At 45.3% G+C, this 25,622-nt stretch overlaps 1 protein-coding gene across 2 annotated transcripts; it reads left to right on the forward strand.

Moving 5' to 3' along the window:
- The first annotated feature begins 3,702 nt into the window (after positions 1 to 3,702).
- On the forward strand, positions 3,703 to 25,049 carry CRTAP (cartilage associated protein). Of its 2 annotated transcripts, XM_079947796.1 has the most exons (9): positions 3,703 to 4,309; positions 7,485 to 7,634; positions 9,481 to 9,652; positions 11,718 to 11,846; positions 12,736 to 12,881; positions 14,033 to 14,116; positions 20,162 to 20,792; positions 20,921 to 22,169; positions 23,359 to 25,049. In XM_079947796.1, exons 1-7 carry the CDS (start codon positions 3,785 to 3,787, stop codon positions 20,216 to 20,218), a joined length of 1,263 nt encoding a protein of 420 aa, XP_079803922.1. In that variant the 5' UTR covers positions 3,703 to 3,784; the 3' UTR covers positions 20,219 to 20,792; positions 20,921 to 22,169; positions 23,359 to 25,049. The 2 variants fall into 2 exon arrangements, with proteins under 2 accessions (XP_079803922.1, XP_079803921.1); XM_079947795.1 differs by having other exon boundaries at positions 20,162 to 22,169.
- Positions 25,050 to 25,622: the final 573 nt, after the last annotated feature.

A 25,622-nucleotide genomic window follows, 5' to 3' on the forward strand; every position in this document is an offset into this window, starting at 1 on the left:
TCCTTCTCCCTGCATTGGCTCCAGGGTTTTCCTGGCCCTCCCGGAGCACCACTGGGCAGTTGGCCGGGTGGCCAGGTGCTCTCCTGGCTCGATTTGGGTTGCGAGGTGGTGTCAGCGGTTCCCCAGTTGACGTGCCGGTGTAGCACCCTGCTTGTGGTTACGCTTAGCTGGAATGAAATATTCAACGCAGCAATAGAGAAATTAAAATAATAATTTATTTGTCAGACAAATAAATATGAGGCACAGTGGTATATGGTTACCAAGCTCTGGCCTGGCCTCTTGCCATTCTGGCCAGCACTTATATTTCCTTAATCCAGCCCCCTTGCTCCTCCTGTGGCTGCCTCTGTCCAATCAGCCTGGTTGAAATTCCTATTGGTTGTTTGCTAGAACCAATCACAAAAGATACACCCATTTCCTTCTGTCCTTTTATGGGAAACAAAAAGCTATATATTCTTCTATCTATAAATGACAAATAAGTAGTAATATATCTTACATGTGTCTCAACAAGGAACCTTAATTACCAGCTCACCTCTTGCCCTCCTTGCCCTATTGCCTTCCAAAACAGATGGTTAATCTTGAATTTTTATCTTAAACATATGTCAAGGATTTTGAGTTCACATCAACATTGAGAGATCTCCTTCATTTGAAGGTTTCTAAACAAAAGGCCTGACAACCATATATCAGGAGTGCTCGATGGCGTCTCCTGTCTGGCAGGAGGCTGGGCTGGTGGCTGACTTAATTTCAGGATAGTTACAACTCTTACAACTATATGAAATAAGAATCTAGCATTTCTTAAATCCTTTGCATAATTATATTTAAACTAATATATTTAATACATAAATAACCTTTTAAAAGGAAAAGAAATCTTAAAAGGATCTTAGTTTAAGAAAGAAACAGCTTTAGAAAAGACTTCCCAAAAATGCTCTCTTTCTGCCAGCCAGACCAGTTGCTTTTCAATTTGCTCTTGGCCTTTTTAACCTTAGGAAGAAGATATGGCTCATTTTACTATTTATCCACACTTAATTTGTAGGGTCAGTGTAACCTTGGCTGTCAGCCTGTAATTCCCTTTTTTACGACTTTGAGAATTGTTTTCTGCTATAAATCAGGGGGCCCTCTTGTCTAGGAGTAAAAACATTGCCAAGGTTCTTAGGCAGCTGCTCTTCTGCCTGGCATGAACATTTGAAAATCTTTAAGCTCATTTTAAAATACAAGACCTGATTAAACATATAAGCTTTAATAAAAATGCAGGCTTATGATTAGATGCCTCACCGGGCATCCCCGGTTCCCCCTCAACGGCGGCAGTCTCAGCAGCCTGGAGCCAGCCTGGTAGCGCAGTTGGCTCTGGCTGGCTTTAGGAGCTGCTTGCTGCCGTTGCGCCCGCCATTTTGCTTCGCCGGAAGTCCTCATATGATGTGTCTCGTGCTGTTGAACCAATTACACAACATTCATTCCCTACTACTAAATCTACAACACTTAAAATATAAGTCTGGGGACATTGAATTAAATCCGGGGATGGATTTTGTCTGGGGACAGATTTGTAAATCTGGGGACTGTCCCCGGGAAACAAGGAAATCTGGTAACCATATTCTAAAAGTCTGATGGGAGGGTGTTCTACAGGGAGGGTGCCACCGCTGAGAAGGCAGGCATGTCCAAAGTCCATTTTGGGTGTCTAATCCAGCCCGCCGGTTGGTTTAATCCGGTCCCTGTAGCAGTTTATTTCCCGGGGTAAAATCCTAAAAAAAAAACCTCAACAACTTCAATCCTAAAAAAGGTTAACATCTTTGGTTGGCCCTCAGGGCCCTTCACTTAATCAAATCTGGCCCTCTTTGAAAAACGTTTGGACACCACTGCCTGTAACCTCACTTCTCACAGTGAGGGAACCGTCAGAAGTCCCTCGGAGCTGGACCTCAGTGTCCGGGCTGAACAATGGGTGGAGACCCTCCTTCAGGTATACTGGGCTGAGGCCATTTAGGGCTTTCAAGGTCAGCACCAACACTTTGAATTGTGCTTGGAAATGCACTGAGAGGCAATGAAGGTCTTGGAGGTCTTTAAGCAGAGGCTTGACAACCATATGTCAGGAGTGCTCTGATGGTGTTTCCTGCTTGGCAGGGAGTTGGACTCGATGGCCCTTGTGGTCTCTTCCAACTCTATGATTCTATGATATGATTCTATGAAGATCCTCTAGGACCGGTGTTATATGGTCCTGGCAGCCACACCTGGTCACCAGCCTAGAAACTCAGCTATAGTGTATTCTTGATTTGATTCAAAGGCTTCCAAATCGGGAAGTAACTGAACCACAAGACAGAGAAACCAGTAGGAGAACACTTCAATCTCCCAGGACATTCTATACAAGATCTCAAAGTAGCTGTTCTATTACAAAGGAATTTCAGAAATAGACTGGAAAGAGAAGTTGCTGAATTGCAACTTATTACCAAACTTAAAACCATGGAGAGACCTGGTCTGAACAAAGACATTGGATTCTTATCTCATTATACATGACAAAGCCATTTTTCACCTTCTCACCCCTTGCTTTTTCCTGTAAGACCTATTGCAGTCGTTAAGAGTCGTCAACAGGCTCATCACAGCTATCTGCCAATCACCCAATCCCACCACCCTTCTGAGTAATACCCCTCCCCACCTTCTCACTATATAGAAGGGTCTGGTGACTTCTGTTTCAGTGTATCTGAAGAAGTGTGCATGCACACGAAAGCTCATACCAAGAACTAACTTAGTTGGTCTTTAAGGTGCTACTGGAAGGAATTTTTTTAGTTTGTTTTGACTATGGCAGACCAACACGGCTACCTATCTGTAACTGAACAATCCTTGATTACCAAACATACCCTCTGCACACCAGGATGAACACTTCACAGGGCCTTCTGCAGAAATCCACAGAGGTGCTCTCCCAGGCTACATGCCTCTTAGACAGCTAAACCTTACTACACTGAAACCTAAGCATTATTAATGTCCGCAGTCAAAATATCAAGTGAGTTGGGAACGTCGGTTCAGCCCGAAGTGGCTGCGCTTTAACAGCACTTCCCAGAGATGGAAAGAAGATAAAGTCCCAACCGGAGAAGAATGACAGATTAACTTGATGGATTATGCCAAAATGGCAAAAATGACTGGAAGAATCAGAAATCAGGAAGACCAAAAATTTAATAAGGAACATAGCTGTCAACTTTCCCCTTTTCTTGCAAGGAATCCTATTCGGAATAAGGGAATTTCCCTTTAAAAAAAGGAAAATGTTGACAGCTATAATAAGGAATGGGGGAGAATTTATCATTTATCTTAAACACAATCATAAACAGCAAAAACCATTAATAGGATTGGAATAACCCTTGTCGTTTAATGGTGAATATTGGATATAAGGGAGATGTAAAACGATCCGGAGTGTTATAAAAGACGCAGGAGGAAATGATGTGCAAGAGACCCACGAAGGGGAGGAGCGAAGTCCAGGAGATTCTTTGGAATCTTGCTTTTAATGCTGTATGTTGGTTGGATATGTGATTGTGGAACTTTAATCTGACAAACCAAATAAATAAATAAATAAATAAATAAATAAATATTGCCCTTCCCTGAGGAAGCGGCTTCCCTTCGCCCCTCGCCGCCGCCCCTCAGCCGGGCAGGAGGAGGAGGAGGAGGAGGAGACCTCTCTCTCCCCGCCTGGTCCCTCCGAATCGGTGGGAGAGAGGCGTCGCCATCTCCTCCTCCTCTTCGCCCATTTCCCCCCTTCTTTTTGCGACGTGGTGTCTGTCCGTCGCCTTCCCCGCCAGCTTCAAGGAGGGAGATGTGGCGCCTCGTTTGCGCGCGGCGGCCGCCGCTTCTGCTTCTGACGGCGCCGGCGCTGCTGCTGCTGCTGCTGCTTTGCTTGCGCGCTCCGGGCTGCCGGGCGCAATTCGAGCGCTACAGCTTCCGCAGCTTCCCCCGCGACGAGCTGATGCCCTTGGAGTCCGCCTACCGCTACGGCCTGGACCAGTACGGCGCCGAGAAGTGGCCCGAGAGCGTCAGCTACCTCGAGGTCAGCCTGAGGCTGCACCGCTTGCTGAGGGACAGCGAGGCCTTCTGCCACGTCAACTGCAGCTCGGCCCGAGCCCGGGACTATGAGGCCGGCGGCGGCGGCGGCGGCGAGCCCGGGCGCTTCGAGGGCTTCGCGGAGCTGCGCTTCTTCGGCGACCTGCTGCGCCGCGCGCAGTGCCTCAAGCGCTGCAAGCAGGGCCTGCCGGCCTTCCGCCAGTCGCAGCCCAGCCGAGAGGTGCTGGCCGAGTTCCAGCAGCGGGAGCCCTACAAGTTCCTGCAGTTCGCCTACTTCAAGGTAGCGCCTCCCCCGGGCGGTGGGAACCAGGGTGGATTCTTCCATTGAACTCATAGAAGAGTTGGAAAGGACCCCGAGGGTCATCTAGTCCAACCCCCTGCAGTGCAGGAATCTTTTTGCCCAACGTGGGGCTTGAACCCACGACTCTGGGAATAAGAATTTCATGCTCTACCAACTGAGCTATCTTTTCCCAGCACATATAGTACCCTCGATGACTAGCCCAGAGAAGGCTCTACAATTTGGGGGGTAGCCTGGTTTCCCCTCTCCCCGAACTGGCCTGAAATATCCTTAAAGGTAAAGGTAAAGGTACCCCTGCCCGTACGGGCCAGTCTTGACAGACTCTGGAGTTGTGCGCCCATCTCACTTAAGAGGCCAGGGGCCAGCGCTGTCCGGAGACACTTCCGGGTCACGTGGCCAGCGTGACATCGCTGCTCTGGCGAGCCAGAGCCGCACACGGAAACGCCGTTTACCTTCCCGCCGGTAAGCGGTCCCTATTTATCTACTTGCACCCGGAGGTGCTTTCGAACTGCTAGGTTGGCAGGCGCTGGGACCGAGCAGCGGGAGCGCACCCCGCCGCAGGGATTCGAACCGCCGACCTTTCGATCGGCAAGCCCTAGGCGCTGAGGCTTTAACCCACAGCGCCACCTGCGTCCCATGAAATATCCTTAAGCCGCCATTAACTTTTACTTAAGAAAATGGTACTGCGCTACTCGACTTACTTCATCATCATCCATCACGTGCTCTTTAGCAAATTCATACATTTCCCTCTGAAGTGTTGTTATGTTGTGATACCGAATAGCTTCCTAGAAAAAGAAGGGCAAAATTCCATGTCACATTAACAGCAGAACAGTGCCTAAAAGCTCCTTTTTAGCACAGCCTCATGCATTGCATGGAAGAAACGTTTCTTACAGAGTCATAGAACCGTAAGAGTTGGAAAGGACCCCGAGGGTCATCTAGTCCAACCCCCTGAATGCAGGAATCTTTTTGCCCAACGTGGGGCTTGAACCCACGACTCAGGGAATAAGAATTTCATGCTCTACCAACTGAGCTATCTTTTCCCAGCACATATAGTACCCTCGATGACTATATAATAATAATAATAATAATAATTTATTATTTGTACCCCGCCCATCTGGCTGGGTTTCCCCAGCCACTCTGGGCGGCTTCCAACAGAGATGAAAAATACACTAAAATATCACATATTAAAAACTTCCCTGAACAGGGCTGCCTTCAGATGTTTTCTGAATGTCAGGTAGTTGTCCATCGCCTTGACATCCGATGGGAGGGCATTCCACAGGGCGGGCGCCACCACCGAGAAGGCCCTCTGCCTGGTTCCCTGTAGCTTTGCTTCTCGCAGGGAGGGAACCGCCAGAAGGCCCTCGGAGCTGGACCTCAGTGTCCGGGCAGACCGATGGGGGAGGAGACGCTCCTTCAGACTAGCCCAGAGAAGGCTCTACAATTTGGGGGGTAGCCTGGTTTCCCCTCTCCCCGCCTTTACAGTGGACGCTCGGGCTGCGAACGTGATCCGTGCGGGAGGCATGTTCGCAGCGCTGCATTAGCACCTGTGTGGGTCGCGATTTAGTGCTCCTGCACATGTGTGAGCGCCGAAACCGATTTTAATCACGATTTTAAATCACTAGTCGGTAAGACTTGACTTAACAGAAAGACACATTCCTGCTGGTATAATCTTTGCAACAACCAGAGGAAGGTTTTCATTTTTGGAAGGATAAATTTTCCTGGTCCATGGGGTCACGAAGAGTCGGACACGACTAAACAACTAAACAACAACAAAATTTTCAGAGTCGTTTCTACAGTCACATCAAAAATTACTGATTTGGTTATACAGTGGTACCTCGGGTTACATACGCTTCAGGTTACAGATGCTTCAGGTTACAGACTCTGCTAACCCAGAAATAGTACCTCGGGTTAAGAACTTTGTTTCAGGATGAGAACAGAAATCGCACAGCGGCGGCAGCGGGAGGCCCCATTAGCTAACGTGGTGCTTCAGGTTAAGAACAGTTTCAGGTTAAGAACGGACCTCCGGAACGAATTATGTACTTAACCCGAGGTACCACTGTACTAGTTAGAAATACATAGACAGGTAATTATGAAATTATAGTGAGGTTTCATAAGTTAACAGTTTATATTTGGGCAACTTTTCTGCTGCACTTCATCGGAAAGTGAAACATAATCATTTCCTTAATAATGATTTAAATGATTTATTTAACTAAAACAATAACATTGTAGCATATGCATCCATGTTTGTTAACTTATCTGGTCAAACGGTTTTTTTAAAAAAACAAAACCTTAGACTGAGTTTTATCACACATGAAAAACATAAAACAAATCCTTATTTCCTGATGAATAGCCTTTGGACTATCATGTAACTTAAATAGAAAACTATATTTAGAAAGGTTTTTCCTCCAAAAGCATTTTAATTTAAAAATCTGATTTAAATTTTTTAAAATCCGATTTAAATTTTTAAAAATCCGTTTTTTGAGCACCCTGCAATTGGATCCCATAGGTTCAGGTTGGGGGGGAGATATCTCTTCAGCCAGGAAATAGAAGCAAAACAGTGGCCGGTAGGCCTGATCTTTATTGTTGCAACAAGACTTTCCACTGCCACAAAGATGAAGCTCCGAACAATGGTTACATCAGTATTATCAGTATTTTAAAGCTTCCCAAAATTTCCCATAAAGATTCCTATAATACATTTCCAGAAGCATCATCAAGACATCATAGATATGTCGATAATAATTTTTATTAGTTTTAAATTACTTCTTCTCTTTGGCAATCATTCGTAGCTGAGTAAGATTGTCTTCCATCAACAAGGTTTTTATCAGTGGGTCCATAAGTGACTGTGGAGGCCAATTCTGGATCCACACGTCCTCCCACAGTAGGGACATAGGTTTCCGGGTGGGAGTTGATCACCCAAGTGTGCCTTCCCTTTAGGCACGTTTCTCCCTTTCATCCTGAGTTCAAGTGTCTTCAAAGCCCATGGCACCTTTTAATTTATTGAAAACTGAAGGGTCATTGACCCTTAGGAGTTGGCACCTAGGCTCGTGACATCAGTCTTCTTGAGAACAACGCCATGAAATCAAAGCTCTAGGAGAAAAGTTTATAAAATGTAAGTGATGGTTTCAGAAGTCTCTCTTTCTTCTTCCTTTTTGGCTAGGCAAACAACTTCCCAAAAGCCATTGCAGCAGCACACACATTTCTCCTGAAACATCCTGAAGATGAGATGATGAAAAGGAATATGGCATACTACAAAAGCATGCCTGATGCTGAGGACCATATTAAAGATTTGGAAATGAAATCATATGAGGTATGTTCCCCACCCTATTTATACTCCTGAAGAGCTATGTAAAAAAAACCAGCCCAGAAGCTAAGGTCTGATTGTTCTCCTAATTTTACTTTGCCTATAATTTTTCGTTCTACTTGTGGTACCTCTTACAGCTCAGTCTTAACTATGCTTACCTGGAAATAAATATTAAAGAATTCGGTGCTCAGCACTTTACCAATGTAAGGTAGAGTTTGTCATTGTTTATAGGATCCCAATCATATTAGCCATTCCTCTGTTCCTTCTGCACAGTATTCCTTTCTGTGCCCAATTTTTTAGTAGAACACTGTTGCAGTGTTGTGCTAATACGATTTTCAGATTGGATTGCATCCCTCCTTAATAAAGTATTGACAGCCTGTTTACAAATATGGCACTTTTTGAGCTATCTCACAAAGACAAATGCTTTAGATACTATATTTGCGCATGGAACTCTTTGCATTCATTGTGCATGACTACATATGAGCAGACCAATATTTAACGTTTTATTTGTGGGAGTATTGTATTCATGGGAAAATAACTTAGAATCATGTACCTGTTTGGCAAAAGTAATAGTTTTGAACTGAAGTATCGAAAGCGCTTTTAAAATCTTGGGAAGAGTTGCAAGAGAGTCTGTTGGAAAGTGACAGCTGAAAAAAAGTTGTGTCAGAGTGAATAGGGAGATTGAAGAAAATGAGGGTTTGGGTTATTATATAGACTAGGGGCTGTCACCCCTACTTGCTTTGCTCAACAATCCTCTACGCCTCACCCCCCAAACCCCTTACAGCTCCTTCAAACCCCACATCTTGCCTATCCACTGCTGCCACCCCATTGCCAATCCCCATCCCCACACAGTTTGCCCATATTGCCTCATCCCTTCACAACTCACGCCAGTCCTAAGATCCTGCTGCCACTCACAGAGAAGAGGAGAATAAATAGGAGAGTAGAAGAAAGTCTTTCCTCCCTTTGCTCTGCACCACCACACACAGCCAGTGTGCTCTGTACCCTGGTCCTGCTGCTGACACGCCATTCAGGGCTAAACCATGGTTTGGCTTAGCATTGCTCCAAACCCAAACTCATGGTTTGTTTCCCCCAGACAAAGCGTGAATGGTAAACCAAGAAGAAACTGTGGCTACAGCTCGCGGTTTGTCTGGAGTGAGGCAAACCATGAGTCTGGGTTCAGACATAACATCAAGCCAAACCATAGCTTAGCCCCACAGAGTGTTTCAGCACCAGGCTCAGAAGAGGAGTGCTGTAGCCCCAGTCTTCTCTCTGGGAACCTGCACCTTTGCTTGTTCACGCTAATCCATGGTTGGCTTAGCATTATGTGTGAACTGGGTAACATTGAATTGGAGAATGTCTCTTCGAGGATGCAGCTAAAAAAGGACTCTGACTGGGTGGTGGCAATGAAACTAGGAAGAGGTGGCGCTGTGGTCTAAACCACAGAGCCTCTTGGGTTTGCTGATTGGAAGGTTGGCGGTTCAAATCGGCAAGCTGTGTCCCAGCTCCTGCCAACCTAGCAGTTCGAAAGCACACCAGTGCAAGTAGATAAATAGGTACCGCTGTGGCGGGAAGGTAAACGGCATTTCCGTGCGCTCTGGCACTCACCACAGTGTCCCGTTGCGCCAGAAGCAGTTTAGTCATGCTGGCCACATGACCCGGAAAGTTGTCTGTGGACAAACGCTGGCTCCCTCAGCCTGAAAGCGAAATGAGCACCACAACGCTATAGTCACCTTCAACTGGACTTAACCATCCAGGACTGCTGTCCATTTTGACACAGCGATGCAGCCTTGAATCAAGTCAAATCAAACCTATGCTACTTCCTTACATCCCCCCCCCCCCCCGGTCTCCTCAGAATCTCTTTATCAGGGCAGTAAAGGCCTACAATGGAGAAAATTGGAGGACTTGCATCACAGACATGGAGCTGGCAATTCCTGATTTCTACAAAGCCTATGATGATTGCATAGCTGCCTGTGAAGGCTCCCGGGAGATCACGGATTTTAAAGAGTTCTATCTGTCCATAGCAGGTAGGTGTTGAGCTGGGTGCCAGTATTTGGGAAGGGGTTCTTGAAGGATACCTTGGTCTCCTAAAATAATTTTGCTTGACGTGTGCTGTTTGTGAATGTCCTTTCTGATAATGCTAGCTGTCAGAGGTGTGTGTTTAAACAGTAGGAGATTGCTGTGGAAGGAGGGAGCGAGAGAGAGAGAATTCATAACATAGCAGGTGGTGTCAAATCTACATGCTCGTTTTCCAGATGATCATATAGATGGGTAACTATGGGAAATAATAAACTATGGGAAAATGGATAGAATGTGTGTTTCAGAGTTATATTAAATCACCTTTCTGCATAATACATCATAATAAATATTCAATGCATCATCATGTTTTGTTTTCTTTGATAGGTGTTCCCCTAACACATCCATATCTTGTTGCCCTGTGTCTTATTTATTTCATCCTGACGATTCTGTAGATAAACAAATTTTGTGATGTCATGCAAGACTAGCAGATGACCACACAGCAAGTGGTTTAATGTCTGTAAATCTGAATTTAGTAAGTTTTTTCACCCAGGAAATTAATCTGGGAAATCAGTCCTTGACTGAAATTAGTAGCAAACCTTTCATTGTTTTCTGATCAATATAATTGAAACTGCCACATTACTGCTGCCCCTTGCCCACTTAAAGGAGAAGTGCAGCAAAAGTGCTATTTGAAACAGCCACCCATTCTACCTTAAACATCAGAGTGGTGGGGGAGACTCCCACCCTCACTGCTGTCTGCCAGATAGCTTAAAGGAGGGGTAGGTAGGCTGCTTCAAAAGGTGATTTTGCAAAGCACTCTTAAGACAGTCTCCAGGTTCCCCTTGGGAGCATGGGTACTGTCTTAAAGCTGCAAGGCGCTCTTTGAAGCCACCTACCCCATCCTTTAAATATTGCTCCACCCTGCCACTGCCTGCCTTCTCAGTCCCATGTCCACCTGTCAGATTTGGCACCTGAGGCTGATCTAGACTGTGGAGCCCAAAATTTCCCAGCCCTGTTGTGGTATGTGCAAATGCAGATAAGTTTTGTTTTGTTTTTAAAGAAAGGCAGCTGCAGAGAGGATGGAAGATTGAATGAGAAAGTGATGATGGGTTTAATCCTTCCCCCCAAATTTTCTACTCTTTAAAGTACCCCCATGGCTTTTCCCTTACAGTTCAATACATAGCCTAACCTTTGTGAAGAAGAGCCATATGAGGGTTCATACAGATGGTCAATCAGTGGACCGAGAAAGGCTTAAGCGGCCCCTGCCTACTTTGCCTGGAGATGACTTTCCTTTTTTAAAAAACAGAAGCAGCAACCCTGCATTGACACTTTAGATAACATGTAGCTGCTTTTTAGGGACGCGAGTGGCGCTGTGGGTTAAACCACAGACCCTAGGACTTGCCGATCAGAAGGTTGGGGTTTGAATTCCCGCTATGGGGTGAGCTCCCGTTGCTCAGTCCCAGCTCCTGCCAACCTAGCAGTTCGAAAGCACGTCAAACTGCAAGTAGATCAATAGGTGGGAAGGTAAACGGTGTTTCCGTGCACTGCTCCAGTTCGCCAGAAGCAGCTTAGTCATGCTGGCCACATGACCTGGAAGCTGTACACCAGCTCCCTCAGCCAGTAAAGCGAGATGAGCGCCACAACCCCAGAGTTGGCCACAACTGGACCTAATGGTTAGGGGTCCCTTTACCTTTACCTAGCTGCTTCTTAGAATACTCTCTGTGGCTAAACAGAATGATAGCCTATTTTATCCTCCCACCCCAATTAGTAAACAAAGCCATGGAACGCCAAGATGTTAATATCAGGATTTAGCAATAAATTAGCAATTACTGTAGGTGGCACAACAATCAAGTGAATTTTTTACTGGGAACAGTATGCAACTTTTTATTATAAAATAGTTCTCTGTTAGGGGTTTCTTCCTGCATGCTGAAAAATGTATGCATTGATCTTGGAGCTAAAGTAGCAGAACACTTTTGAAATTCAGCGCACAGATTTCCACAGCAGGAGTGCCGGCTGCTAAACTGAATTAAAGAAACAACTGTGTAATGCTCAGAACGTGTGTGCATTCTTCTTCAGATCACTACATTGAAGTTCTGGAGTGCAAACTGAAGTGTGAAATTGATCTCACGCCAGTCATAGGAGGCTATGTTGTGGAGAAATTTGTAGCAACTATGTATCACTACTTGCAGTTTGCCTATTATAAACGTAAGTAAGAGGTTTTGCGCTCTCCTGAAATTGGGCTTGGTTCTATCTTTTAAAAAACATATATGCCCATTTCACTTATTTAAAACGTTTCTCTTCACTGGAGAAGAAAAGCTGTGCTAGCAAAGCTGCTTCTTAGCATCATTATAATATATTTAAAATAGGTGTCCAACATCTGCACAGGACCTTGAAAGTCCTCACCAAGTCCTGGCTTTGCTAATTATTTTTAGATTTGCAAAACTGGAAGCAGAAAGGCTCCTTTTTCCCATTTCTGGCACACATAATACACAAAGAATGGGAATTAACGCTTTCTGAGAAAATAGTTTACCACTATCTCTATCTGCAGTGGGACGCAGGTGGCACTGTGGGTTAAAGCCTCAGCGCCTAGGGCTTGCCGATCGAAAGGTCGGCGGTTCGAATCCCTGCGGCGGGGTGCGCTCCCGCTCGGTCCCAGCGCCTGCCAACCTAGCAGCTCGAAAGCACCTCCGGGTGCAAGTAGATAAATAGGGACCGCTTACCAGCGGGAAGGTAAACGGCGTTTCCGTGTGCGGCTCTGGCTCGCCAGATGCAGCTTTGTCACGCTGGCCACGTGACCCGGAAGTGTCTCCGGACAGCGCTGGCCCCTGGCCTCTTAAGTGAGATGGGCGCACAACCCCAGAGTCTGTCAAGACTGGCCCGTACGGGCAGGGGTACCTTTACCTTTACCTTTTATCTCTATCTGCATACTCAAGAAAGAAGGGAAAGGAACACAAATCCTTGCATTCTGATTTTGAGGCTCGCCAAGCATATAGATTTTATGAATTAAGCAATATTGCATGCTCAGATTGCAAGAAGCAACAGCTGTTTCCTTACGGTCTCCTGAGAAGCTGACTCTTGTTTAATCTTCATTCAGTGAACGATCTGAGAAATGCCGCCTCCTGCGTTGTTAGCTACCTGCTCTTTGACCAGACGGACGGAGTGATGAAACAGAATCTAGTCTATTATCAGTACCATAAAGACAAATGGGGACTCACAGATGAAGACTTCCAGCCTAGACCTGTAAGTTGAATTGTTGAACCGGTCACAGTTGGTGCATTCAGCCTTGCAGCCTTTTCGATAGATATGCTTCAACATGTTCAGTTTTAACGCTTGCCATGGGAGCTGCGCCATTGCCTTTATGAGGAGCAACCAACCTTCCTTCCGACTTTGAAGCTGTGCGGGTGGGTGGGGTCTGTCCCAATAGTTGCGTGACAATGCCTTCCAGCTTCATGGTTGAGCAAATCGCTTCTGTAGCTGCTCAAGAGGCAAGGGGGCCCAACATGCTCCCTGCCAGCTTTCTTAGAGAAGGGGCTGGCAAGGAGCTTCCATGACTGCTTGAAACTGAGGTGCCTTGGAGTATCCAATCCACCAAGCTCCCTGCTGGCTTTTCCTGTAGAAAAGGCCAGCAAAACGCTGTCTTGCTGAAAAGAGGTACAGTCATACCTCAGGTTACAGACGCTTCAGGTTACAGACTCCGCTAACCCAGAAATAGTACCTCGGATTAAGAACTTTGCTTCAGGATGAGAACAGAAATCACGCAGCGGTGGCGCGGCAGCAGAGGGAGGCCCCATTAGCTAAAGTGGTACCTCAGGTTAAGAACAGTTTCAGGTTAAGAACGGACCTCCGGGACAAATTAAGTTCTTAACCCGAGGTACCACTGTACCGGAACGGGTTACTTCTGGGTTTCGGCGCTCACACATGTGCAGAAGCACTAAATCGCGACCCACACGTGTGCTAATGCAGCGCTGCGGGTTGCGAATGCTGCGGGTTGTGAATATGCCTCCCGCACAGATCACATTCGCAGCCCGAGCGTCCACTGTAAAGGCTTCTTCGGGGAGAGGGGAAACCAGGCTATCCCCCAAATTGTAGAGCCTTCTCTGGGATAGTCATGGAGGGTACTATATGTGCTGGGAAAAGATAGCTCAGTTGGTAGAGCATGAAATTCTTATTCCCAGAGTCGTGGGTTCAAGCCCCACATTGGGCAAAAAGATTCCTGCATTCAGGGGGTTGGACTAGATGACCCTCGGGGTCCTTTCCAACTCTTACGGTTCTATGACTCTGTAAGAAACGTTTCTTCCATGCAATGCATGAGGCTGTGCTAAAAAGAAACAGTGCTTTTAGGCACTGTTCTGCTGTTAATGTGACATGGAATTTTGCCCTTCTTTTTCTAGGAAGCTGTTCGGTATTACAACATAACAACACTTCAGAGGGAAATGTATGAATTTGCTAAAGAGCACGTGATGGATGATGATGAAGTAAGTCGAGTAGCGCAATACCATTTTCTTAAGTAAAAGTTAATGGCGGCTTAAGGATATTTCAGGCCAGTTGTAATGTGATAGTACGGTTGTCTTTTTTTTTTAGTTTGTTTTGCTTTCAAATAACAACAACAACAACAACAATTTTTATTTATACCCCACCCTCCCCGGCCAGAGCCGGGCTCAGGGCGGCTAACACCAGTAAAATTACAGTAAAAACATAATAGGGGGGAAAAACAAACCAATTTAAAATACAGGTTAAAATGCAATTTAAAATGCAGTCTCATTTTAAAAGTAGCCCATAGATCAAGACCATAAGGGGAGGGAAACATAAGGGTCAGACTGAGTCCAAACCAAAGGCCAGGCGGAACAGCTCTGCCTTGCAGTCCCTGTGGAAATATGTCAAGTCCCGCAGGGCCCTTGTTTCTTGTGACAGAGTGTTCCACCAAGTCGGGGCCAGTACTGAAAAGGCCCTGGCCCTAGTTGAGACCAATCTAACCACCTTGCGACCTGGGACCTGACAAAAGCAGCCTGACATGCAGAAATTAAGCATGTGACACTTCTGTCATATCTCCAAATAAGGAAAAATTCCCCTGTGCCTGGCTGGCTTATGAACAACTGGTTATAGGCTTGGCAGACTCCCCTCCCCACCTGAGTTATCCAGGCATCCTAGCAGAGGAGGAAATGTCTCTGTTGCCGTGGCAATGGAACCAGACTCCCTGTCATCTAATTCTCCCTCTCCATTAGCCTCCTCAGTGGCTCTGCCCATGAGATGAATCAGCAAGGACAGTTTCGGTCTATAGGGCCATGTTTGCAGCATCTCATGGCATGCCAGGGGGCCCTACCCTAACTGGTTCTCAGCATTCCTATAAGGGATCCCTATGAGACACGGACTTTCATCTTTGTTTCAGTAGCACTCGCTTCACTAAAAAGCTAGCGCAGTTGTCATTTAGCTAAAATTGCGCATTCGTCCTGATTTGCATAGTATTTTGGGCATTTTTGGGAGTAGGTGGAAGCAATCAGAGTTTCAGGTTTGGTGTAAGAAAAGCAATTTCCACATGCACTCAGGTTGACAACGGAGTGTGGGGTTTTTCACCAGCTTGGTAGCAATGCCTGTGAGAAGAGGAACTGAGGCATAGTCTAGGCCAGGGGACAGCAAACTTTTCCAGCAGGGGGCCGGTCCACTGTCCCTCAAATCTTGTGGGGGGCCGGACTATATTTTGAAAAAATAATAATGAATATACTCCTATGCCCCATAAATAACCCAGAGATGCATTTTAAATAAAAGGATACATTCTACTCATGTGAAAACATGCTGATTCCCGGATCATCCGCAGGCCGGATTTAAAAGGCAATTGGGCCAGATCTGGCCCCCGGGCCTCAGTTTGCCTACCCATAATCTAGGCTCATAAATACCACTCACCTGGTTAGAATCATAGAATAGAATCATAGAGTTGGAAGAGACCACAAGGGCCATCGAGTCCAACCCCCTGCCAAGCAGGAAACACCATCAGAGCACTCCTGACATATGGTTGTCAAGCCTCTGCTTAAAGACCTCCAAAGAAGGAGACTCCACCACACTCCTTGGCAGCAAATTCCACTGTCAAACAGCTCTTACTGTCAGGAGGTTCTTCCTAATGTTTAGGTGGAATCTTCTTTCTTGTAGCTTGGAACCATTGCTCCGTGTCCGCTTCTCTGGAGCAGCAGAAAACAACCTTTCTCCCTCCTCTATGTGACATCCTTTTATATATTTGAACATGGCTATCATATCACCCTTTAACCTCCTCTTCTCCAGGCTAAACATGCCCAGCTCCCTTAGCCGTTCCTCATAAGGCATCGTTTCCAGGCCTTTGACCATTTTGGTTGCCCTCCTCTGGATACGTTCCAGTTTGTCAGTGTCCTTCTTGAACTGTGGTGCCCAGAACTGGACACAGCACTCCAGGTGAGGTCTGACCAGAGCAGAATACAGTGGCACTATTACTTCCCTTGATCTAGATGCTAGACTCCTATTGATGCAGCCCAGAATTGCATTGGTTGTGTTTGAACAATTCTAACCCACCCCAGGGCCAGCCTGGAGTGGCATAGCCGCTACTGCAGTTGAAGCCCTGCTGCCCAGGTAGAAGATGCGGTGGTGCTGGGGGGGCGTAGATGGCTGGCCCATTTCTGCTCCCAGAATTTGTCAATTCAGGGCCATACACCAACTACCACCAGCAAGAAAATTACTATGAGCAGACACTCTCTTCACCATCACCACACACATCAGTGATGTGCATCCACTCTCTGTGAATAGGGACCTGCACATCATCCTGGACTACTGTGTCGCTATTGTCCCCCCATCAGCCATCTACATTGTGAACAGGCCTAGTATTTTCTGCTCCAGGGTGCTTTCTGTTCCTGTAATGGCACACTTAGAGTGTCCAGAACCAATGCTGTCCACCACCCCATGCCGAAGGTTAACTCACCAGTGTGCTTTTGGTTTGTAGTGTGTGTTCTTCCCTTTGTGTTCCTGCACTGTTACCTGCACAGTGTAGCATTGCGGCTACTCTGAGTGGGGTGAAACGACTTTGTGATTGATATAAATGGCTGGCCAATCGGCACCAAGCAAATTTGGCTTTGCTGTTTTTTCTGCAGTCGATACTTGTGAAGTATTTGCTGGCTCGTCGCAAATTACTTACTCGGTTTCCATTCTGCATTCCCAAGAGAGGGGGTGGTGTTGCGTCATCATGAAAGTGCTAATGGGAAAATGATGGCAAATTCTCATCCTTTAATGAGGGAGTGGGATTGATTCTACTACCATATCAATGAATCAAGAGTAGCATTTTCATCTAGATACTATCTGTGGTCCAGAATATACAGGGTGAGTCTTTTAAAAGAGGCCCCGTGGAACATGTGTACAGTGGTACCTCAGGTTACATACGCTTCAGGTTACAGACTCTGCTAACCTGGAAATAGTACCTCGGGTTAAGAACTTTGCTTCAGGATGAGAACAGAAACCGTGCTCCGGCGGCGCGGCGGCAGCAGGAGGCCCCATTAGCTAAAGTGGTGCTTCAGGTTAAGAACAGTTTCAGGTTAAGAACGGACCTCCGGAACAAATTAAGTACTTAACCCGAGGTACCACTGTACTCTGTATCCACAGGGCCTCTTTTAAAGAACTCACCCTGTATATCTATGAAAATATATGGAGCAGAGAAACTGTTTTACAAAGCAACAGATCCCAACTAAATACAGTATTTTTGTTGGAAAACTTTTAATTTCTGAAGGCAGCACTAGACCTTACGCTTGACACAGGCCTGCCCTTGAATTCAGGACCTCCTCTCCGTAAAGTTTTGGCAGAATTGCCTATGTTTTTACATTGTCACATAATGTGTTTCCCTGCTTCCGTATATTAATAGCTGCTGCAGTCAAGAAAATATGAGGAAATGACACAGGTAACTGTACTTAAACGTTACAGGGAAAAGAGGAAAAACAGGGTTGTCTAGCAGTGCTTGCACGTGCTGGAGAACAAAGACTCAAAGGAGGATTCTTTCGAAAGGCTTTAATGTTTAGATTGCTATGAAAGATATGCAAATCATGTGCACTGCAGGCAATACACAAACTCATTCCAAGTAAAACTACAGGAAAGGCAGGTGATCAAACTCCCAATGCTTTAGACATGGATCCGACTGACACACACCCTTGTTATTCTATATATAGTAAAGGGGTAGCCTCAACTTTCTGCAGTCTCTTACTACGCCTAGCAGGCAGAGCCTTCTGTTCTCCTTTGGCACTTCCTGGGTTTAGCTGACAAGGGCCAGAAGCTGGCAGGGCCAGAGAGGCAGAGCTATTCCCAATGTCTAATGACGCCAGGTTAGGTGGCAGAGCTAGGGCGTGGGAGGCAGGGCTTGTAGCTCTCGTTGCAGATACAGGTGAGGCAAGAGAGGTGCCCCCACTCAGAATCCTCACTATCAAGCTGCCCCACATTTCAGGTCCTCAGCAAACCCTCCTATCTGTATCATCCTGATTTGTCCAGCTCACAACAAGCGATATCCCAGTGTCAGTGGGTTGTTCTGCTCTGATTTTTTACATTAGTGCTTACATTGCTAAGAATGTAGCGACCCGGTTATTGGTTCGACTGGAACACTGGTTCCCCTGATCAGTCGCACCAGGAAAAACTGCATTACAGGTACAGAATTGCAAGAGCATCTTATGAGAAATTCCTGTAGAATTCCTAAAGTCGTGCAAAAAAATAAGCAATTGTTTTTACCTTTGCACATGCTGGGAGGAAAAACAAATCAAAGTTGCCGAATGAAAACGTGAGTGCTTATTTTCACTAGTTTGAAAAAAAGCTTCATTATTTTCACAGTAATCTCTCCTTCCACAAATATTTATGCGTGCCTGCAGCGTTTGGAAGGCCACTTCCGTTACGGCAAATGGCTTAGTTTTGGTAAATAATATTTGGCGATGAGAATATTTATTGACCTAAGTTCTTAAAAGGTTTCAAGTTAGGTAAAGGTACCCCTGCCCGTACGGGCCAGTCTTGACAGACTCTAGGGTTGTGCGCTCATCTCACTCTAGAGGCCAGGAGCCAGCGCTGTCCGCAGACACTTCCGGGTCACGTGGCCAGCGTGACAAGCTGCATCTGGCGAGCCAGCGCAGCACACGGAAATGCCGTTTACCTTCCTGCTATAAAGCGGTCCCTATTTATCTACTTGCACCCGGGGGTGCTTTCGAACTGCTAGGTTGGCAGGCGCTGGGACCAAGCGACGGGAGCGCACCCCGCCGCAGGGATTCGAACCGCGGGGATTCGAACCGCCGACCTGACGATTGGCAAGTCCTAGGCTCTGTGGTTTTACCCACAGCGCCACCCGCGTCCCAAGTTAGCTGAACGAAAGCAAACAGTTGTCCTCCCAGAAGCTGTTGAAACCACTTTGCACTTTTACGGAAGGGCCAAGGAGCTTGTGGTGAAAGGCAAAATAGCAGCATGCCATCCCACCCATCTTATTGTGATATTGATCATACGTATTTCATTCAGCCATGTGATTGTATGGTTTTTACTTTACAAACTGCTTAGAGATCTTTTTATATGAAGTGGCCTATAAATTGAATGAATGAATGAACATTTTATTTATTAGACTGTTAGCTGTCCTTTACCAGGGTGGGTTACAACTACAGTGGTGCCTCGCAAGACGAAAAGAATCCGTTCCGCGATTCTCTTCGTCTAGCGGTTTTTTCGTCTTGCGAAGCAAGCCCATTGACGGCTTAGCGGATTAGCGCTATTAGCGGCTTTTAGCGGCTTAGCGGATAAGCAGATAAGCGGCTTAGCGGCTTAGAAAAAGGGGGGGGGAAACCCCGCAGGAACTCGCAAGACATTTTCGTCTTGCGAAGCAAGCCAATAGGAAATTCGTTTTGCGAAGCACCTCCAAAACGGAAAACTCTTTCGTCTAGCGAGTTTTCCATCTTGCGAGGCATTCGTCTTGCAGGGCCCCACTGTATAGCATATTCAATTATATATTTTTTTAAAAAGCTACAACCATAAAACAAAAAAAAAGTGTTAAAACAGTTCCAGATATGCAACAATTAAAAGCAATTGCAGGTATAAAATAAACCAAAATGTGAAAACTTATATCTAAGTATCTGTCTATAATACAGATGCAAATATTGCCCTTTTTGCTCTCTCTTGGCATTCCAGTGATTCCAATGGGAAGCCGGGATAATCCTGTGTTTTGTGTCTGCGGCTTCCAGGAATTAGCTGCAATTCTGTTTTCAGCAGTAGGCTATTGTAAAAGGGCATATCCATCGCAAAGACCAGCTGTCAGTCACACCATCTTGAAAGTTATTTTATTAATTTTATTTATCCATTCATTCCTAAAGGTTGGGGAAATATTATCCACTCAGGTCCATCATCAGAAGCAAGTGAGCTATTCATTAGGAGAAACTTCTATCCTGTTGAACTAGGCTTAGCTGGCTACATTTTCAAGTCTACCTGATACTTGTAAGAAAAAGGAATTATCTCTATAGGTTTGCATGGCACAGAATTAACCTGTCCTCTGTTGTAATCTCTTCTAGGGTGAAGTAGTAGAATACCTTGATGAACTCTTGGACGTGGATGGCGGAACACAGTGACTTTTAACAACTGAAAAGGCAAATGAGATTTAAGAAGTGAATGCTCACCCTTGTTCCTTCATATCTCCATGTGTCACCTTTACTCAGGAGTTTAAAAATACCTCAGATATTTCCTAAGCTTGCTCTTCTGCCACTTGCATCCTCCTTTGAGTTTTCCCTCATGTTGTGCACCTGCATTCCCTTCATCTTTAACATGATTTTTTAAAAAAATATTGTTGCTATTTTTGAGCTATCACAAAGATCCCTTCTGTTCATTTAGCTCAGCAAATTCATCGCAGCTTGGATGAAGCACAAATGTTATTTTAATAGAATATAATCGAATAATACGAGAAAGGAGTAGCATTGAAAGGATGCTATGTTGTTTTACACGTAGCATTTTTATTTTTTTATTCTGACAAATTGACACAGTGGGCCACTTCATAACCTCAGTCAAACCATGGCTTTCCATAAACTAGGCACTCCTCAATCATCCCTCCATTGCTTCCATCACACGGTGGCTTATTATTCTGGTTTGTTGATCGACATTCAGCCTGAATTAGAACGTACAGTGGTACCTCGGTTTAAGAACAGTCTGGTTTAAGAACGATTTGGTTTATAAACTCTGCAAAACCGGAAATAGTGTCTTGGTTTGAGAACTTTACCTTGGTCTAAGAACAGAATCCGAACGGTGGAAGGGCACCAGCAGCAGGAGGCCTCATTAAGGTTTAAGAACAGTTTCGGTTTAAGAGCGGACCTCCGGAACCGATTAAGTTCGTAAACCGAGGTTCCACTTTAATATGGAATCCTGGTTTAATACAATTCAGGTCTTTGTTCTAAAGTCAGCATGCAACTAAAGGAGGGGGGGAGCTAGGGAGGGAGAAGAACATCACCTGATACACACTCCCAGCTTCATAAACCATGGTTTGTGATAAACCATGAGAGCACCGCGGCTAGAGATTGAGATTAACCATGGTTTATGAAGTCTCAAATCGCCCTTCAGCTGAAAGCACATACTTTGAAGTAGTTAAATCGACATAGCAAGATCCCTGGAGAAAACAAGATTGTGACCGTACTGTGTTTAAACCAGGAGTGGCTAACCTTATTTATCCTGAGCAGTGAGTGTGACTAGAATGACAGAATGTGTAGACATATTTGCCATATGTATACATCTCTCTCTCACACCCCTCACACGATGTATACTGCACCAAAACTCATTCTCCTCCCCGCTTGGGAACTAACGAACAAATCCCACGCTGGCCCTTCTTAGCTGCTGGAGATTAACATAGTTAGAACCAAGCTGTCTTTCATGGATCAAATGCACAGAAACACATCTGTCCTCATGGGTAAGAGTTGTTTGGACTCTATTGTGGCAGGAGGGCCTTCCATTAGGATCAAGTCCTGCAAACAATTGTTCACTTGCACGACTGGTTCGCCTTAATTATACCTGTCCATTTATTTGAATGGTGATTCTTGTTGAATAAGGAATGGAAATCAGTTATATCTATGGGACCAAATTCAGTACTCGGGTACACCAGAGAAAACAACGGGTTTAGGAGTAATTATCCTAGAAGGTTTCCCTACAGAAACAATGCCATTTATCTAAGTCCCCTCCCTATTGATGCTTCAGTGTGGAACATGTTACAGACCTATGCTCGTAATTATTTTGGTGCAAACATTTATTTATTGTAATATTGTGTGTGGTTTTACTTTATTTCTTTAACTACGTAGGAAATTCACCCAGGGTTGCTAACTTTAAAAAAACCCTAGCCCCTATTTCTCTGCCTTTAACTCCAGCTTGATGTAGAGGCGTTTTTAGGTGATAATGTTTATCTCCAAACTCTGAAAACATCACCTACTGATTTCTTCAGATCAAACTGCTATAAAAGGCACAGCAGCAGGCCAGTCTTCTTTTCTGGCTGGTTGGCAAACCTAACAGTGCCTCCTAGTGGAAGCCTGGGTACAGAGCTTTTTTGTATATATATCTAGGCCCATGTCCCCTCATTTTTCTAGTGCCAGTTGAACAACCATTATACAGTGGTACCTCGGGTTACCAACACTTCGGGTTACAAACTCCGCTAACCCAGAAGTAGTACCTCGGGTTAAGAACTTTACCTCAGGATGAGAACAGAAATCGTGCAGCAGTGGCAGCGGGAGGCCCCATTAGCTAAAGGGTTAAGAATGGTTACAGGTTAAGAACGGACCTCTGTAACGAATTAAGTTCGTCACCAGAGGTACCACGGTAGCTGCTTAGCTATTAACACTTTCATCAGAACCTCTCATGCCTAAGCAACATTTTGTTTTTTGTGCTTTGATATTTGAAATGCTTGTAGGGTGGCCAGAAACAAAGGAAGACTGGGATTCTGCACCTTTAATATTTGTGTAGAAGAGGAATTTCAGCAAGTATATGTGGAATGCTTTCCCCAGGGTGGCTTGCCTGGCACCATCATTTAGCTGCCAGGCAAGACTTTTCCTTTATAACCAGGCTTTAGGCCTTCAACTATCTGTGGCCTTTTGGAAGCAAGTGGGAGGTTTCTAATGCTATTTCTCCCCCCCCCCCCTTGGTTTTAATGTCGCTATGTGGGGGGTGGGGAGTTCATTGGTGGATTGGCTGTAAGTCACTTTGGGTTGCCTTGGGCAAGATAAAAGGACTAACAAATTTAATAATAATAAAAATTAAAAGGTGTAGCTTATCATGCAAATATCACCTGCATAGATTTCCTCTCCTAATCTTGAGATAAACGGTATAGGAACTTTGTTCTCTATTGCGTCTGGCTATCCCAAATTTAGGGACACGGGTGGCGCTGTGGGTTAAACCACAGAGCCTAGGACTTGCCGATCAGAAGGTTGGCAGTTCGAATCCCCGCGACGAGGTGAGCTCCCGTTGCTCCGTCCCTTCTCCTGCCAACCTAGCAGTTCGAAAGCACGTCAAAGTGCAAGTAGATAAATAGGTACCACTCCGGCGGGAAGGTAAACGGCGTTTCCGTGCGCTGCTCTGGTTCGCCAGAAGCGGCTTAGTCATGCTGGCCACATGACCTGGAAGCTGTACCCCTGCTCCCTTGGCCAATAAAGCGAGATGAGCGCCGCAACTCCAGAGTCAGCCACGACTGGACCTAATGGTCAGGGGTCCCTTTACCTTTTTATCCCAAATTTATGTGCTAAAGAGGAAATGGAAAAGAAAAAGAAACCAAAAACCCAGCAAACAAGTTTCATTAGAGTACAACAATTTAACATATTTTTAATTGCAGCTGGTGAAATTATCACTTTGCTGTGCTTTATGGAATTCTCTGGTTAAGGAAACACCAACGGTGCTTTTGGTAGAGTCTGTTTCTTAATTATTTGTTAAAATAAATCATTCCAAACAGAGGTTACCAAGGTGATGTAAGGCATAATAATGTAAGACAATCCACTAAAACAAATTTCCGTAGGCATTTAGAGTATAAAATGCCTGCCATATCTAAGGAGAAATAAAGCAATATCAAAGGCCCAGGAAAGCCTGAATGAATGTTTTTACTTGCTGATGAAATATCAGTGCTGTTGGCACCTGTTCTGAAATGCTACTCCACAAGATCAGTGCACCTAGAGCTGGAGATTGAGGGTGAAATGCAGCTAAGTAATACACAGGGTGAACCCATTGAAATTAACAGATTCATTTACACCTATTGATTTCAGTGGGTCTGCTGTAAGTAGAACTAATATTGACAGTAGCCTTGAATGCAAGCTATCAGACATGTTAAGCTAGGCAGAAGTAATTCTCATTTCTCTGTGTGGCACTGTAGCATTAAGGGCTCAGCTCCAATTCCAGTAAAACATCATTTCTAGTTACTGCTCAAAGACACATTAATCTTGCTTAATCTGCTGAGGGCTCCCGCTAGAGTTTCCAACAGTTATTCTGGCCAAGGTTACTGCAGAATTCAACCAAAAAATTTCCTGATGGGGGGTAAGCTTCACCTGTTGAATATCTACTCATTATATGCCAGTTAAAGATGAAAGATTTGCAGGGGGGAAACTGGTTTGTTAACTGCTAGCTTGCAGAAAGATGAAAGGGAAGAGCCAGTGTGGTGTAGTGGTTAAGAGCGATAGTCTCGTAATCTGGGGAACCAGGTTCGCGTCTCCGCTCCTCCACATGTAGCTGCTGGGTGACCTGGGGTGACCAGCCGCACTCACTTCACAGAGTGTTTGTTGTGGGGGAGGAAGGGAAAGGAGAATGTTAGCCGCTTTGAGACTCCTTAAAGGGAGTGATAAAATGGGATATCAAATCCAAACTCTTCTGCTTCAGGTTACAGACTCCGCTAACCCAGAAACAGTGCTCCAGGTTAAGAACTTTGCTTCAGGATAAGAACAGAAATCGTGCTCCAGCGGCATGGCGGCAGTGGGAGGCCCCATTAGCTAAAGTGATGCTTCAGGTTAAGAACAGTTTCAGGTTAAGAACAGACCTCCAGAACGAATTAAGTGCTTAACCAGAGGTACCACTGTAAATGAATTTAGTAATGAGGGGTGTTTAAGATCTTGTGACTCTTTGATCTCTAGCGGAAAAGTCACTGAGATTCCTAAATATTTTTACACTCTTCTTAATTTCGGTTTACCTTTCAAAATATTTGGTGTGTGGCTTTTCAGAAGATACGGTACTATGCCTGTTATTTTTTTCTTATTATTAACCGGCTTTCTCTCATCCGGCTCTTTCATTTCATCTGCTATCTAGAGACTGTGAGTTGTTTAAAGTAGGAATGTTGTTTCATTTCATTTTAGTTTTGGTCCCTGTTCATTGTGAGATTGGTGCTGTATTTTGTGCCCGATTTTGATTCGGGCAACCCCAGTGCCGCTTCCTGAAACAATAAAGTGCCTTAAAGAATTATTTATCAGCCATTTTTCTACAATGTATGAGTGACTAGGTGTGATTTATCTGATTATTTTGTATTCTGGGTGACTGTCGTTGGCATCCGTCTGTCTTGAGAGACGGTTGAGAGCATCTCTGGGTGTGAAGTCAAACCGCGGGAGAATCACAGCACCAGCTGTGGCTGCAGAAACGGGTAACTTGTAACTGCTCCTCCTGCATTGTTTTGCTGCATTAGAAGCACTGAAGTCACCTCTCTGAGGTTTCAAGCCTGGGCAGTGTGTATGGAGGCCGTGAGCTGCTGAAAAATGACCATCTAACAGAACACAAACCAAGAAGCCAGGACTGCAGGCAAGTCCCACTTTTAGACAGGCTGCACCTACAGTAGGGCGTTAGCGTAGGATCTGCATACAGAAAGTTATGGGTTCAACCCCTGGAATCTCTAATTTAAAGGATTTCAAAGCACAGAGCTTGGAAAGACTACCAACTGAACAGGGCCTCTCCCAGTTGTCAGTTCTGAGAGGAACCACATGCACAAGACGAATTTGCATCAGGGTGGTTTTGATTTAAAGCAAATCAATTTAAATCACTAGT

The sequence above is a fragment of the Podarcis cretensis genome (genome assembly GCF_951804945.1).
Source record: "Podarcis cretensis genome assembly, chromosome: 12".
Classification (NCBI taxonomy): Eukaryota; Metazoa; Chordata; class Lepidosauria; order Squamata; family Lacertidae; genus Podarcis; species Podarcis cretensis.